A 15,732-nucleotide genomic window follows, 5' to 3' on the forward strand; every position below is an offset into this window, starting at 1 on the left:
AGGAATATGAACTATGGTAGAATTAAGTTGCATGAACGCATGAATTGTAAAATGAACTCAAAGAGACAGTTGAATAAACAGTAGCAAAGAGAAAGCCAAACTTATCACATCGCAAATGGTACAAATTAGAGTTACTTTCGCCACTAGTGAAAATTCATACATTTTTTGGTCCTTCGAACCGGATCGGGTGAAAGTAACCAGCTGATTGTGATATTTCAATTTCACTACGTGAATTGAGGGATAAGTGATTTGGCATTGCTATAGTTGTGTGAGCACGGTGAAACACAACGATCGTCGCCTAGCACCACAGGCACGAATTTAGTTCAAACGTGTATTACGTAGGCGTTTGTGAGAGACACTCTGTTCCTGTTCCGCAATTGTGCACGTTTAGTTCACGTGTCGTGAAGGTTGTGAGTTGATGCGCCGCATCAACGAAAAGGCGTAATTGGTTTAGCGTTCTGAAGAGCGTAGCGTCACTTTACCATCGCCATCGCGAAAAGTGACCATCTTTTCGAACAGTCGTTCCCGCCATCATTTGAAGGACTTGCATGCAAGATAGCAAGTTGTAACGATCGTCGACCCTACAGCCGTATCTAAGTATTAGTGAAGTGCGTTAAGATGGAAAAGAAAATTAAAGCCGCGCAGTTAAAAAGGCGCCAAGCTCAAACGCTGATCAAGAACATTGAGCAGTTCAAATTGAACTATTCTGATAGTGATGTGAATGAAATTCCCGTGTGTTTGGAACAGTTGGAGCAACATAATGCCAATTTTATGGATGCAATCTCCAAGCTCGAAGAGTTGGATGAGTCCGCGGAATCTCTAGAAACGTATTTGCAAGAAAGGTGCGAAATGGACAATGTGTATCGCAAAATAAAGGGATTCTTGCTTCAGAAGCAGCCATGTGAAGCAAATCCGCTAAATGCGTCAGTGTTGTTTGCGAACACGAGTGTTGGTTCGTCGGGTCAGTCGGGACCAAGCTTACGACTCCCGAAAATCGGATTACCATCCTTTGATGGTGATTCAACGAAGTGGCTCTCCTTCCGTGATCGATTTGTATCGATGATCGATTCGTCAGCAGAGATTCCTCCGATCATGAAACTTCAGTACCTGTTGTCTTCACTGAAGGGGGAAGCCGCTTTGCTCTTCGAGCACACCACGCTGATAGCAGACAATTACGCTGGCACCTGGGCCGCAATGTTGAAAACCTACGACAACCCGCGTATGTTGATCCGGCAATATCTGCGGAAAATTCACCATCTCCCAGCGGTAAAATCGGAATCTGCGGATGAATTGGCACACCTGGTCGTCGAGTTTAAGCGTCATGTAGACGGCTTAGAAAAGCTGAAGGAACCTGTCGACAGTTGGGACGCTCCGCTCACCACTTTGATGTTCTTCAAGCTGCATCCCTCGACTATGCTGGCTTGGGAAAAGCATTCGTCGCAAGCACCTCGAGATAAGTATAAGGATCTCATCGAGTTCTTACAAAGTCGTGTAACAATTCTCAGGTCAACTCGGGAATTCTCGGAAGACATAAAGGTCAATGCGGCAATGGGGGCCGGCGGCGAGCGAAAGGTTGGATCCAGACCGAAATCTGCCGTGAATGCAGCGACAACACAGCAATCGACGCATGGCCAGTCCAACCGCATGCAGCTACCTTGCCCGTTGGGTTGCGAAGAGGCGCACAATCTTCGCAGCTGTCCTGAGTTCCTGAAAGGGGATGTCCAGCGTCGTCGAGAAGTGGTGGCGAAGGAGCAGCTATGCTTCAACTGCCTGAACCAAAACCACCAAGTGAGATCATGTAAGTCACTTAATCGTTGCATTACGTGCAACGCCAGACATCATAGCTTCGTCCGAAAGTGTCGATGGCGGCAAAGGCCGAACAAGCGATGTCATTTCTTGAGACGTCATTGCTTTGGGTGGTCGATGACCATGGTATTCGGCATGAAGCACGAGCGCTCTTGGATTCAGGATCCATGTGCAACTTCATTTCGGAATCCTTAGCGCAAAAGTTGCTTACCACGCGATCAAAGGTTAGTGTTTCGATCATAGGTATCGGTCAAGCGGTACAACAGGTTAACCGATCTGTCGTTGCTGCAGTGCAATCGAAGTCAGGGCAGTTTGCATCCACTATGGAATTTCTGATTTTGAAATCACCGTCTGCTGAGATTCCAATAACACCGATCGACACAACATCATGGAAGTTTCCGACTGTCACGTTAGCAGACCCATCATTCCACATCCCAGGGAAGATCGATATCGTCATCGGTAGTGATGCATATTGGGAAATGCATACTGGAAAAAAGCGTGCACTAGGTAGAGGCAGACCATGGTTGGTAGAGACGCCCTTCGGTTGGACAGTCTCTGGGAATACTTCCCACACATCGGCTTCGAGCCATCGGTCCTGCCTCACCACCGTCAGTCAAGCTTCACTTGACACTATGCTGCAACGCTTCTGAGAAACAGAAAGCATCCTAGAAGGTCCCGCGTTGTCCATAGAAGAGGACCAATGCGAGAAGCATTATGCGGCCACTACAACGCGTGATAGCCAAGGTCGATACGTAGTAAGCTTGCCGCAGAAGACCGATTCTGATATTGTACTGGGACAATCTAGAGCGATAGCCGATCGACGGCTCGTTGCCGTTGAACGACGATTGTTGAACAATCCTGAAATGGACAGAGAATATAAAAGGTTTATGTCCGAATACGAAACATTGGGACACATGAGAAAACTCACCGAACCTGTTGATGATAGTGCTCCGCACTATTACATCCCTCACCATGCGGTGGTGAAGGAAACGAGTACGACCACGAAGGTACGTGTTGTCTTCGATGCATCCTGCAAGACAACATCTGGGTACTCGTTAAACGATACGCTGCTCATAGGCCCTACGGTACAAGATGATTTGTTTACGATCATCTTAAGGTTCAGAAAGCACGCCATAGCCCTAGTAGCAGATGTCGAAAAGATGTATCGACAAGTTCGTCATTGTGAAAGTGATCACAAACTGCTACGAATTCGGTACCGAGAAAGATTCACCGACCCGATAGCAACGTACGAGTTGCAAACAGTTACCTACGGCACTGCCTCAGCGCCATTTTTGGCCACACGCACGTTGCAACAGATTGCACACGACCACAAGGGCCAGTACCCCAAAGCGATAGATCCAGTTCTACACGACTTCTATGTGGATGATTTATTGACCGGTGCAGCGGACCTGGCAGATGCCATCGAAGTGCGCAAGCAAATTTCGCAAATGCTGGATTCAGCCGGCTTTGCATTGAAGAAGTGGGCGTCAAATGTTCCTGCTGCACTACGAGATGTCCCACTAGAGGATCTTGCGATCAAAACGATGCACGAATGGCAGGATGGCCAAGCAGTATCAACGCTAGGGTTGGTTTGGGAACCAGCCAATGATATGTTCTGCTTCAAAGTCAATCTTCCACCACCTGCTGAAGTATTAACGAGAAGTCTGGTCTTGTCGTATACGGCAAGTATATTCGACCCTCTTGGGCTATTGGGTCCGACCATCATCCTGGCTAAGATGTTCCTGCAGCGATTATGGAGTCTGAGGCATGATGGAAATGCTTGGGATTGGGATCGTGCATTACCGGGCGAGCTTCAGGAAGAGTGGAGAAGTTTCCACTCAACGCTATATTTGCTACGCAAAGTACGTGTGCCTCGTTTTGTGTCCCAGGCTGAAATGGTTAGCCTACAATTGCATGTATTTGCTGATGCATCGCAAATTGCATATGGAGCTTGCTGCTATGTGAGAGCAGAATCCATGGGGTCAACTACGGTGCGGCTATTAGCTGCCAAATCAAAGGTCGTTTCTCGGGCAAACACCCATTCGATTGGCAGGTTGGAGCTGTGCGCCGCACGATTAGCGACGCAATTGTTCCAGAAAGTGAGCCGAGTGCTAACGACATCTACGATGACTATCTGTTGGACCGACTCGATGACAGTCATGTACTGGCTGAAGTCTCCTCCTCGTCGATGGAAACCATTTGTGGCCAACAGGGTGGCCCAAATCCAGGAGGAAACGAGGATATCATGCTGGCGTCATGTTCCGGGGTGTCATAACCCGGCAGATGACATTTCACGGGGACTAAAGCCAGACGAGTTGCTGAAGTGTGATCGGTGGTGGCATGGACCACATTGGTTGGTTCTCGGCGAAGATGAATGGCCACAATCGGTACCACTACCCATGAAGGATGACGGTGACATCGAAGAACGAGCAAAGGTGTCACTAATTGTCATAGCGAAGTGTGAATTCCGTGACAAACTCTTTGAACGGTTCTCGTCATACAGCAAACTGAGACGAGTAATGGGTTACTGCTTGCGATTCATCGAATGCAGCCGAGCAAGCAAGGTATCAACGAGCAAGTCCAACAAGCCGACTTCTATCAAGGAGTTGGAAAATGCTGTTCCTTCGCTTACAGCGACGGAACTGCGCAGTGCGGAACTGAGGTTGTGCCAGCTAGCACAACGGGATTCATTCGCGAAAGAGCTGGACGACCTGCAACGAGGGAAACGTGTTGGTGAAACATCGAAGCTAAAGTGGTTGTCACCGTACCTTGATGAAGGAGGTATGCTACGCATCGGTGGCCGGCTGGGAAATGCAAACATTTCCAAGGATGTTAAGCACCCCATCATCCTTGCGGCATCACATCACCTATCTACACTGTTAGTATCAGCATATCATCTGCAGTTACTACATGCTGGTCCGCAGTTGATGTTGGCAACGATTCGACAACGTTTCTGGTTGATTGGTGGTCGAAATCTTGCAAGGAGCGTTTACCATCGATGTCACACTTGTTTTATAAAAAAAAAAAAAAAAAAAAAAAAAAAAAAAAAAAGGAACCAGCCAATGATATGTTCTGCTTCAAAGTCAATCTTCCACCACCTGCTGAAGTATTAACGAGAAGTCTGGTCTTGTCGTATACGGCAAGTATATTCGACCCAATAGCCCAAGAGGGTCACACTTGTTTTAAGAACAAGCCGGTATTGGTGAAGCAGGCAGTAGCTGATTTGCCTGAATCACGAGTGACACCGACGAGACCATTTGCAGTAAGCGGTGTGGACTATTGCGGACCATTTCTTCTGAAATCAACGATCCGGAACCGGAGTCCAACAAAGGCATACATCGCGATCTTCGTGTGCTTCTCAACGCGGGCAGTTCACATCGAGTTGGTGAGCGATCTCACCACAACAGCGTTTTTGGCAGCATTACGTCGTTTTGTCGCACGCAGGGGCAAGGTATCTGAGTTACACTCAGATAATGCGACCACGTTTAAGGGAGCAGCCCACGAATTGAACCGCATTTATAAAATGTTGAAAGCTGATGATAGTGATAGGAGATTAATCTTTGATTGGTGTGCGGAAAATGAAATGCGATGGAAGTTCATTCCCCCACGGGCGCCTCATTTTGGAGGACTTTGGGAGGCAGCAGTGAAATCAGCGAAAAGGCACATAGCTAAAACGATAGGAGTTAGTAGGATTACGCAAGAAAACATGCTTACCCTTCTCGCGCAAGTGGAACAATGCCTCAATTCACGTCCGTTAGTACCATTGTCGAATGAACCGGCCGATTTAGAAGTCTTAACTCCAGGCCATTTCCTAGTAGGGTCCAATATGCAAGCGGTACCAGAGGTTGACTTTAGTAATCGTCAAGACAACCGATTGACAGAATACCAGCTCGTGCAGAAACATGTACAAACGATTTGGGCACGATGGTATCCAGAGTACTTACAGCAACTCCAGGCTAGAGCAAAACACTCTAACGCGTCACCGATACAGTTAGAAGTGAACCAATTGGTGATTATAAAGGAAGATAACGTGCCACCTAGTGTGTGGCCGAAAGGGCGAATAATAGCACTGCACCCAGGTAAAGACGGCGTAGTAAGAGTTGTAACGTTACGCACTGGGTCAGGAAAGGAAATTGTTAGAGCAGTGAGTAGACTTGCGCTTTTACCAAATCCTATAGAGGATCAGTCTGCTCACAACCAAACCACGTGCTAGAATGGAAGTAGGATCATTGTCACGACTGACATATGCAATGTTTACACTGCCGATCACATAGTAAACAATAGGAATTAGTTACACGAATTAAACGGCTACAGGAATTAAATCAAACAAGAATTGGAATTATAGAATTAGTACTAGATTAAAAGAATTCTCTTTTGGTGGCCGGAATGTTGGATTTCTAGGGTTTAGCTAGTTTGTAAATATGTCAAGTTATAGTTTTGTTTTGTTTATCTATCTTCGCACTTGACAACTCTAGGAGCTATATATGTAAACAGGACGCAACATGTTAGGAATATGAACTATGGTAGAATTAAGTTGCATGAACGCATGAATTGTAAAATGAACTCAAAGAGACAGTTGAATAAACAGTAGCAAAGAGAAAGCCAAACTTATCACATCGCAAATGGTACAAATTAGAGTTACTTTCGCCACTAGTGAAAATTCATACAAACGATGCCCTTTTCGTCTTCGATTAATGAACCAACCGACTTATCGTTTCGCCCAACCTTTTTCGCCCCGCTGTTTCCTACAAAAGCCTTGGCTGTTTATAAACAACATCCAGCATCAACCAAAAATAAGTTAAAACGCGTTTATTGTTAGCCAAAGTTATTAGAAAAGCAGTTTTGCTTTATTGCTTGAAGCCTTGGCGAATGTCCGATAAAAAATGTTGAAAGACCTCACAAACAACACACAGTTCACACAGTTCACCACGACACTAACAATGGAAATATGTAAATCTTCATCGTCGGTCAAATGTGTCTTCAAAGATCGAAGTATCCTCAACGATCTATGAATTAACCAAGATTTTTGAATCCTCAAAGGGCTATGAATCATACAAGATTTATGACCTCCAAGGAGCTTGTCCGTTCCCTGGTGTGTCAGACCGGACGCCAAATAGATTTCGTTCAGATAAGAACGTCTTATAATGAATCAAAACTATCGGAAATTTAATACGATTTCTTTAATATTGAACCAGAACACTGAGAATTCAACTATGCTCTGATCCTTCTCAATCGTCCATACCAGTAGGAACGAAACACTGGTTCATGCTTCGGACCTCTGAGACAGTGTACCGTAAAGCCGAAGCTAGTTTCCGGCAGGAAGGATGGAAGCTTTATACGATTCAACGTCACATTTTTGAAGATGAATCGTTCCGGCATAACCGGACAACGGGCAGGCACATTGCCACGGTGTTTTAAGTCTTCCATCACAATCGCCCCGAACCGATCGATGCTCGGTCGCACCAGAAAGGTGCAAAAATCAAACGTTTTATTGTAGATCCAGTTTTCCGAATTGCGCGTACGGACAAAGTAACCGATGTTCATCTGAAAAGACCACGACCAAATTAAACGTAACGAGGTTGTTTATACCTTCTCTATGACTCACCCTTAGATCGTCTAGTGGTAGAAGTATATGGACTTCTAGTTCCATGGTAAAGTTTTCAATCGACCCATGGCGATGGATGGCTGTGCTTGTGTTAACAAACTTGCTACCTTCAACGCGTGCAGTAGCGAGTATGGGCATGAGCTAGAAAGATGTAGCGAGTTTGTACAAATCATTCCAAACTAGCTTAAACTATGATGTAATTACCCGCAATGATAATCCCGCACCACTTATTAGAGCAGCGAAGATGAGAGAATAAACCGCAATAAGTAAAAAGAACCTAAACATCACACAATTTGAATATTACTATTAAAACGTTAATACGGACAATGCGGTGTGGTTTCGGTTAAGGCAAAACATGTACTGATGACTATGCGATCGATGCCCAAAAGTTTTGATGGGTAATTTGTACAATAATCGAGTGTTTAATTAAATTCATACCACCTATTGCACTTTACAGAGCTAGGGTGATGAATCTCTTTTACGCTTTACCTGTCCAAGCATTGAAATAACGACAGAAAAAAGAAGAATCTCGTCGAACGTAAATTATAGGATGGCAGACAGGTGGTTCTGCATCTAGTTTATTCCAACAGGTAATGTACGGGAATTGATGAATTTTTCTCTCATTCCATTTGTTAAAGTATAAACGGTTTTATTACAAGCGATGTTCTTAGTACACGTGTTGTCGTAACGAGGCGTTACAGCAGAAGAGAATTGCTCTGGTCGTTTCCGCTCTTAACGGACACTGATCCTGATCTGACACTTACAGAGTTTTCGGGGATTATATTGGCAAGTTCAGCGAGTTGTTGTTTTGTTCGGGCATATAATCGACTTGTTCGGGAAGTTATTGAATCGTACAGAAGATGGCGTTGACATGTTCGGCAGAACTCAGAACCGAGACGCCCATTGTGAATGAACGGAGCTTGGAACGCATGATGGAAGAGGGCGCCACCGTCATTGGCACATTAATAGTGTTGCGTTTGAATGATCGCGCCATATTGCTGTTGCAGACAGCTTAAAAGCAGCAATCATTTTTGAACCTCTTTCACCATAGTCGGGGCTGTTAATTACTATCACTGTAATCCGAAAATGCTGATGCAAACGTTTGCAACAAGTATATTTATTGAATGTTGAAAATTGAACCATTTATTTCGGCATGCGTATTACGATGAATAAAAATTAACTACCGTTTAGTGTGTTCCATTCAACACCGAACCAGAACACAGAGAATACATCTATACCATGATCCGTCTCATTCGGCCATACCAGTACGATCGAAACACGTGTTCATATTTGGGGAATTTGAAACAGATCACCGTAAAACCGAAGCTAGTTTCCGGCAGGAAGGATGGTAGTTTTACACGATTCAACGTCACATTGCTGAAGACTAGTAGCTGGGGCATTACCGGACAACGGGTAGGCATGTTGCCATGATGTTTTAAATCTTCAACCACCAATGACCCGAACCGATCGATGCTCGGTCTCTCCAGAAAGGCGCAAAAATCGAACGTTTTATTATAGATCCAATTATCCTTATTGCCTAAACGGACAAAGTAACCGATGTTCATCTGCGAAAATTCGAGAAAAAAGTGACAAGAAATTTGACGTTTTATTACTTCCTGCGCTTACCTTCATATCCACAAATGGAAGAAGCACATCAAGTACGAGTTCCATGGTAAAATTATGAAACGATCCCTGCCTATAGATGGCGACACTGGTGTTCACATATTTGCTACCTTCAACCTGTGCCTTACTCAACACTGGCACTAACTATAAACGATGGAGCAAGTTCGTATAAAGTATTTTGTGCGACTTACAGTAAGTAAAAGTAAACAGTAAACTTACTTGTAGCGATCGACTCGCAGCGTTTGTTAGAGTGACAATGGTAAGAGAGTAAACTCCAATAGTGAAAACACACTTGAACATTATCAATGATTAATTGTGAGCTATACGACGTTCGACATATGGTTTCGGTTAACAGTATAGGCGTACTAGTGATTTTCTCCTAATGCACATTACTTTTATTGTTTAAATTGTATTTTAATGTAGCGTTTAATGACCTTTAATTAGACTTTTACGATAATCTTAGCAATGGTATGATGAAATGAAATAACACCTGATCGGTAGACTTTCAATAATGAAATATTCAGAATGTATGTTTAGTACTTCACAAGTCACTACGAATTACACTTGTCGTGAATTACAATAATGACGAGAGGAATAAGAATCCCATTGATTCTGTTCTGTTGCTTACTATTGGCTGCATACACTGACTCTAAGGTTTGAATTTTCTTTGTACTGTTTCTACTGGAATAATGTGTTTTATTGATTTTCCTTTCATTTGCAGCTTATTATACACATGAAGAAAGTAGAAATAGTAAACAATCCCAAGTATGCCAATGCGACTGCGAATATCCGACACTATGGCCCATCGCTGAGGAGTTACGTGGCAGATTTTCGCCTCGAAACGTTGCAAACGTTTTTCATTGGAATGGTACGTTTTTTATTTTTATTTTAATGTATAGATCATTTACTTACCTTGTTTGTTTCCGCAGGTTACTACCATCTACTATGTTCCCAATATGGCTGGCAGGTATGACAAAGCGTTCTACAATCGGACGATTAATTTCTGCACATATCTACGGCAACCATTAACCGATCGTATACTGAAGTTGGTATATGAGAAATTGAACCAACGAGGAAATCTGCCGAAGCGTTGCCCAATATTGGCCGGAACATATTCGTTCAACACAAGCTTTGATAGCTTCAATTTGCCCGGGTTCCTGCCGGAGAGTAGTTTCCGGTTTGATCTTAATTTTCACCGTGGTCCACCATCGAACGAACTCATCTTTCATGGTTATTGGTACGGAGAGCTACGAAGAGTGTCCTCCTAACTGCATAATGAACAAGCCGGTTTGAATTGGCCGAACCATACGATTGGTGTGTAGAGAAGGCTTTGGTTTTATATCACCATAGTGATGGTCTAGTGACGTAGTGTAAACATTATTGTTGCACATCACGAGTTTCTAGTGACACTATTAAACTATTTTCAACAATTCAGAATATATTATTGGATTATAATTTTTCCGTAGCTTATTCATTGTTAATTTAGACCGCGTTGAAGCGAGAAAGCTGCGTCAAACTTATTGTAATTTAAGTTCATTGCGATTAATGTCGATGAAAAGGTGTTCATGGTGCTTTATATAGAGTAAAGAGACATTGAAGTTATGTTTTAAAGCATATTTGTGTTATTGGGTGATATTTTGTGCTACCGCAACTAAACTAAAAGAACATCGTAACGTATCAACTCGTAACCCACTTGCTGTTACTTTATTCCATATAACAGCGGCTAGTCAACTCGAAAAATTCTGAAAAAATGGCCGGCTACTAGCAGCGTGTACTAGCGACAGTACATTGAATTTTTTTCAACGTACCATACCAACGAGAATTGTAAATTATATCGTTTTTGACACCCACTAGAAGGTGCATCTCGTAGTTAGTTGGTGGGAAAAATAATGGTAAGCGTATTGCACCTGTTGATACGCCGCTATACTTGTAAAGACCAGCCGCGATCGGACACTTCGGTATGCTTCCGGTGCGCTTCACCTCCCGGTATATTATCTGTCCCAACCGATGTACGGACGGATTTTGCAGGAATCGACAAAAATTGATGGTTTGATTTTGCATCGGAGCTTTTATTGCTCCGGCAGCAACATCGACCCATACGACTATATTCAGCTGGCAATGGTAAAGAGAAGCGTTTTAAGTGACGTAAAACTTTCATTACAGTACGATTTACGAACCCACGGATCTGCAAGTGTTTGTTTAGTCATTATTGCCAAGTCGACCTTACTCTCCGTTGCTGTGGTGTGTGTGCTGGTGGATGAGTTCAAGTAGTTCAAGTTATTCTGAACCTTTACCTCCGTTACGATCGGTATCACTTTGAACGAACGGTTTGACGATACGGTCAGGATCGTGCAGAGCAGAGCGAATATAGGAATCTTCCATTTCAGTAACGTAAGCATCGAAATTTGTTGGTTGAAGCTGATTGAAAACTGGATTGAATTATTCGTTGCGAAGTGAGTTATAAAAGTATGTAGACTGCTGGTAATTAATGCTGTTGAAGCGTGTGTGTGTGCTTAAACCTTAAACATGCATTAAATTTAATTGTGTGAGCTTTCTAGTTGAACAAACAATATAATAGTAGAGTGTTTAAGACGGACTAAATTTGTATCGCCGAGCGATAATCCATGAACTGCAATTAGAGTATTCCGACAGTGTATAGGACATGTGTAAGAGTGAGGAATCGTCCCTATTATTTAACAATTTGTTGGGTGAACTATTCAGGTGCTTAAATTGCGCGAATGATTGATATTATTCTAAATAAAAATATAATTGTTCCAAGTTATCTCGATGTAACATGCTGTTGAAATTCTAATATTTACCGTAAATAAGTAATACATTTATTTTATTATTAAAAAAGCGTTTTTGTTTTATTTGTTCTTCAACGGCGAATATGGCGAATGTTAAAAAAAAACATTACTATATATTAGTATTACAGTGGTATAGTAATTGTATATACGGCTGGATTATTATTATATTTAACCCACGGCCAAGTATAGTTCTATTGTGTATTTAACTATGTATTAATTATGTAGCAAATAGGTTTTAAAAATAAATAAGACGAATGATTATGGTTAAAATGTCCATAAATTTGAAAATATCCTATATTGTCCCTATATTTTGTTATTTCGTTACAGTAATACCTTTGAGAATTGCATCTGGGTTTTCCTAACTTTTATTTATTCACAACTGGATGGTCGTTAATGATTATGGAGGAATGGTAAGATGAGTTCAGAACCTAATTATTTGAGAGATAATCGAAATCTTACGGATTCGTCTCAGAGGAGGCCGACGCTTCAGTTTAAATTCATGTTTTCCGATCAGTCGGCTGAAAATACAAAGAAGGATTGCCTTCCCCAACGAGCGGTTTAAGCGGTTGTCTTTTGTAGAATCATCTACAGCAGGAGTCTCCAAACTATGGCCCGGCGGACCTCGAGAGTCTCCAGTGCGGCCCGCGACGCTATTGCTAATGTTACCATTTAAATGAAAATGTCTATTTAACGAACGTTGTAATTTTTTTTAATTGTTCAAATATTAATTGCTGCAGTAGGTAGTAGCATTTAATACTAAAAAATGTTAAAAAAATCATCTCTAGCGCAACATCTGTGTAAATTACCCGCAAGATACAGGGTTTTGCAACAGATAGAATATGACGAGCCCAACTACTTTATCTTATAAGCTTACGTGATTCATTAAGCGTAAGCTTATAAGATAAACGGGGTGATTTATAGTGAAACACAACACATTTTACTGAATCGCAAACGCTGGATATGAAGTCACATGCACAATTTCTTCTTCTTCTTCTTCTTCTTAATTGGTACAACAACCTCAAGGCTCCATTTCTGGCCTTATGTGACTTTATTTACCCGGCGCTGAATAGTCGGTCCTGTGTACGGGAAAATTTACAGTTTTAGTGCTTCGGGGGCACAATTTAGTGAATGTCAAATCCGGCCGGGCTGTTTACGTACCTGCCGGATTCAAGAGTTGATATACAAAATTAATGTACGAAATTTTTAACGAAGGATGTGCAAAATATCGATAAATAATTATGTTTAGTGATGATTAATAATTGTGATTAATTTCCAACTTCATTTTGTAGTTCAACTCTTGAATCCGCTTGTACGTGAACAGGCAAGATCGATTTGGCATTGGTACTAAATTGAGCACGCGATTCCATATTCCTTTTTAGCGATTCAGTAAACTAGGTTGTTTTAGAATATACATCTTCTTGTCTATCTTATTTGTTTGTGCGATTCGGTAAGTTGGATTCGCCATATCCTATCTAATGTAAAACCCTGTAATGTGTAAGTGGCCCCCACGCTATCGCAGTTTTAACCAATGCGGCCCGCGGGCTGAAAAGTTTGGAGACCCCTGATCTATTTGTATATCGCTACAGAGTGTCTTCTTCTTTACCAGCACCACAACCTCAAGGTCTAGGGCCTGATTTTTAGCTTTATTTGACTTTATTTACCAGAATCCGGATAACCAGTCATGCGTACGGAGGATTGATTCGGATGGAATTTTGGACCGGTAATGTCGTTCGATGACCGTCGCCGCTAACGATGCAGCACCAGGTCAAAAGATTTTAACACCGGGAGTTAAAGAGTATAGTATCGGAATATAATCTAGCGTATATAATGCAATGTACTACGATTTGGCCTAACGAAAGACGAGAAGTATGTCATTTTTTAGGTTAGCCGAATTACAAATATTTGTATATCCCGTTACGGAATGTATCTTTCTACCCTCGGTGTGCCGATTTAGCGTGATTTGTTAAACATTGAACCAGAACACTGAGAATACATCTATGTCATCACTCGTCTCAATCGGCCATACCAGTACGATCGAAACACGTGTTCATGCTTCGGACCTCTAAAACAGTGTGCCGTAAAGCCGAAGCTAGTTTCCGGTAGGAAGGAGGGAAGCTTTACATGTTTCAACGTCACATTTCGGAAGATGATTCGTTCCGGCATGACAGGACAACGGGCAGGCACATTCCCACGGCGTTTTAAATCTTCCATCACCAACGAGCCGAACCGATCGATGCTCGGTCGCACCAGAAAGGCGCAGAAATCGATCGTTTTATTGTAGATCCAGTTTTCCGAATTGCGCGTACGGACAAAGTAACCGATGTTCATCTGAAAAGACCACGACCAAATTAAACGTAACGAGGTTGTGTATACCTTCCCTACGACGCACCCTTAGATCGTCAAGTGGTACAAGTACATGGACTTCTAGTTCCATGGTAAAGTTTTCAATCGACCCATGGCGATGGATGGCTGTGCTTGTGTTAACAAACTTGCTACCTTCAACGCGTGCAGTAGCGAGTATGGGCATGAGCTAGAAAGATGTAGCGAGTTTGTACAAATCATTCCAAACTAGCTTAAACTATGATGTAATTACCCGCATTGATGATCCCGCACCGTCTATTAGCACGGCGTAGGTGAGAGAGTAGACAACACTGAACAAAACGTACTGATACATCACAACATATGAATATTCCTGAGCAATACTCGAGCAAGGGTACTGCTATGTGGTAGGCGAAATATGCACTGTTGATAATGCGTTCGATGCCCAAAAGTTTTGATGGATAATTTGTACTACTTGTACGACCTATTGCACATTGCAGAGCTAGAATTGAATCAGATTAGGCTAGAATAATTATGGTGTGTAGTAGTGTGTTAAGACTCATTATAAATTACATTACATTACAGAAAAATTTGCAACATTGCATTACATTTGATTCTGAATGAGTGTCGAAGGTAAATTATAGAATGGCAAGTTTATTCCGACAGGTAATGTAAGGGGATTGATTAATTTTTCTCTCATTCCATTATATCACGAGGTTTCTAGTTCCATTTCTAAACTTTTTACAAGTTAATCGAGAATGCGTTCACGAGAGAGTTCGGCTTTCGGTTTGAAGAATGCAACAGTGCTTTTGATTGTTTCGTTATTCTTATGGTACGTGATGGCATCTACTGGGTATCATTCTGGGTATAGAACCGAACGGAATGATTGAGGTTTAGTGAACATGTGTGAATTGTACGTCAATGTTTTGTTTAATATCTTTTTCATGAACAATCCTTCCACCCTTTACCAAACCAGCAGTTAAAGATTTTATTATCTTATTTGCAGGTTAGATTGTATTACTTGAACAATGTAAAACATGAGTAATAGCAACAAAGAAGCAAAAATTGACATTTTACTACTGTCTCAGAAGCATTGCCAAAGTTTTTGACACATCTCGCACATTGTGAAGGAACGGAGCTTGGAACGCATGATGGAAGAGGGCGCCACCGTCACTGGCCATTAATAGGGTTGCTTTTGAATGATATATATATGATATATATTGCTGTTGCAGACAGCTTAAAAGCAGCAATCATTTTTGAACCTCTTTCACCATAGTCGGGGCTGTTAATTACTATCACTGTATTCCGAAAATGCTGATGCGAACGCTTGCAACAAGTATATTTATTAACTGTTGAAAATTGAACCATTTATTTCGGCATGCGTATTACGATGAATAAAAATTAACTACCGTTTAGTGTGTTCCATTCAACACTGAACCAGAACACAGAGAATACATCTATACCATGACCCGTCTCATTCGGCCATACCAGTACGACCGAAACACGTGTTCATATTTGGGGAATTTGAAACAGATCACCGTAAAACCGAAGCTAGTTTCCGGCAGGAAGGAT

The 15,732-nt window shown here is 42.2% G+C and overlaps 2 protein-coding genes across 2 annotated transcripts; both read left to right on the forward strand.

Moving 5' to 3' along the window:
• Positions 1 to 618: 618 nt before the first annotated feature.
• On the forward strand, positions 619 to 6,030 carry LOC128718495 (uncharacterized). The gene is given in 3 exon segments (XM_053812117.1): positions 619 to 1,788; positions 1,845 to 4,684; positions 5,985 to 6,030. Coding segments are annotated over 3 exon segments (4,056 nt in total).
• Positions 6,031 to 9,616: 3,586 nt separating this feature from the next.
• LOC128718496 (uncharacterized) lies at positions 9,617 to 10,302 on the forward strand. The gene is made up of 3 exons (XM_053812118.1): positions 9,617 to 9,688; positions 9,756 to 9,902; positions 9,964 to 10,302. Exons 1-3 carry the CDS (start codon positions 9,617 to 9,619, stop codon positions 10,300 to 10,302), a joined length of 558 nt encoding a protein of 185 aa, XP_053668093.1.
• The last annotated feature ends 5,430 nt before the right edge of the window (positions 10,303 to 15,732 follow it).

This window comes from Anopheles marshallii, chromosome 2 (assembly GCF_943734725.1).
Source record: "Anopheles marshallii chromosome 2, idAnoMarsDA_429_01, whole genome shotgun sequence".
NCBI lineage: Eukaryota > Metazoa > Arthropoda > Insecta > Diptera > Culicidae > Anopheles > Anopheles marshallii.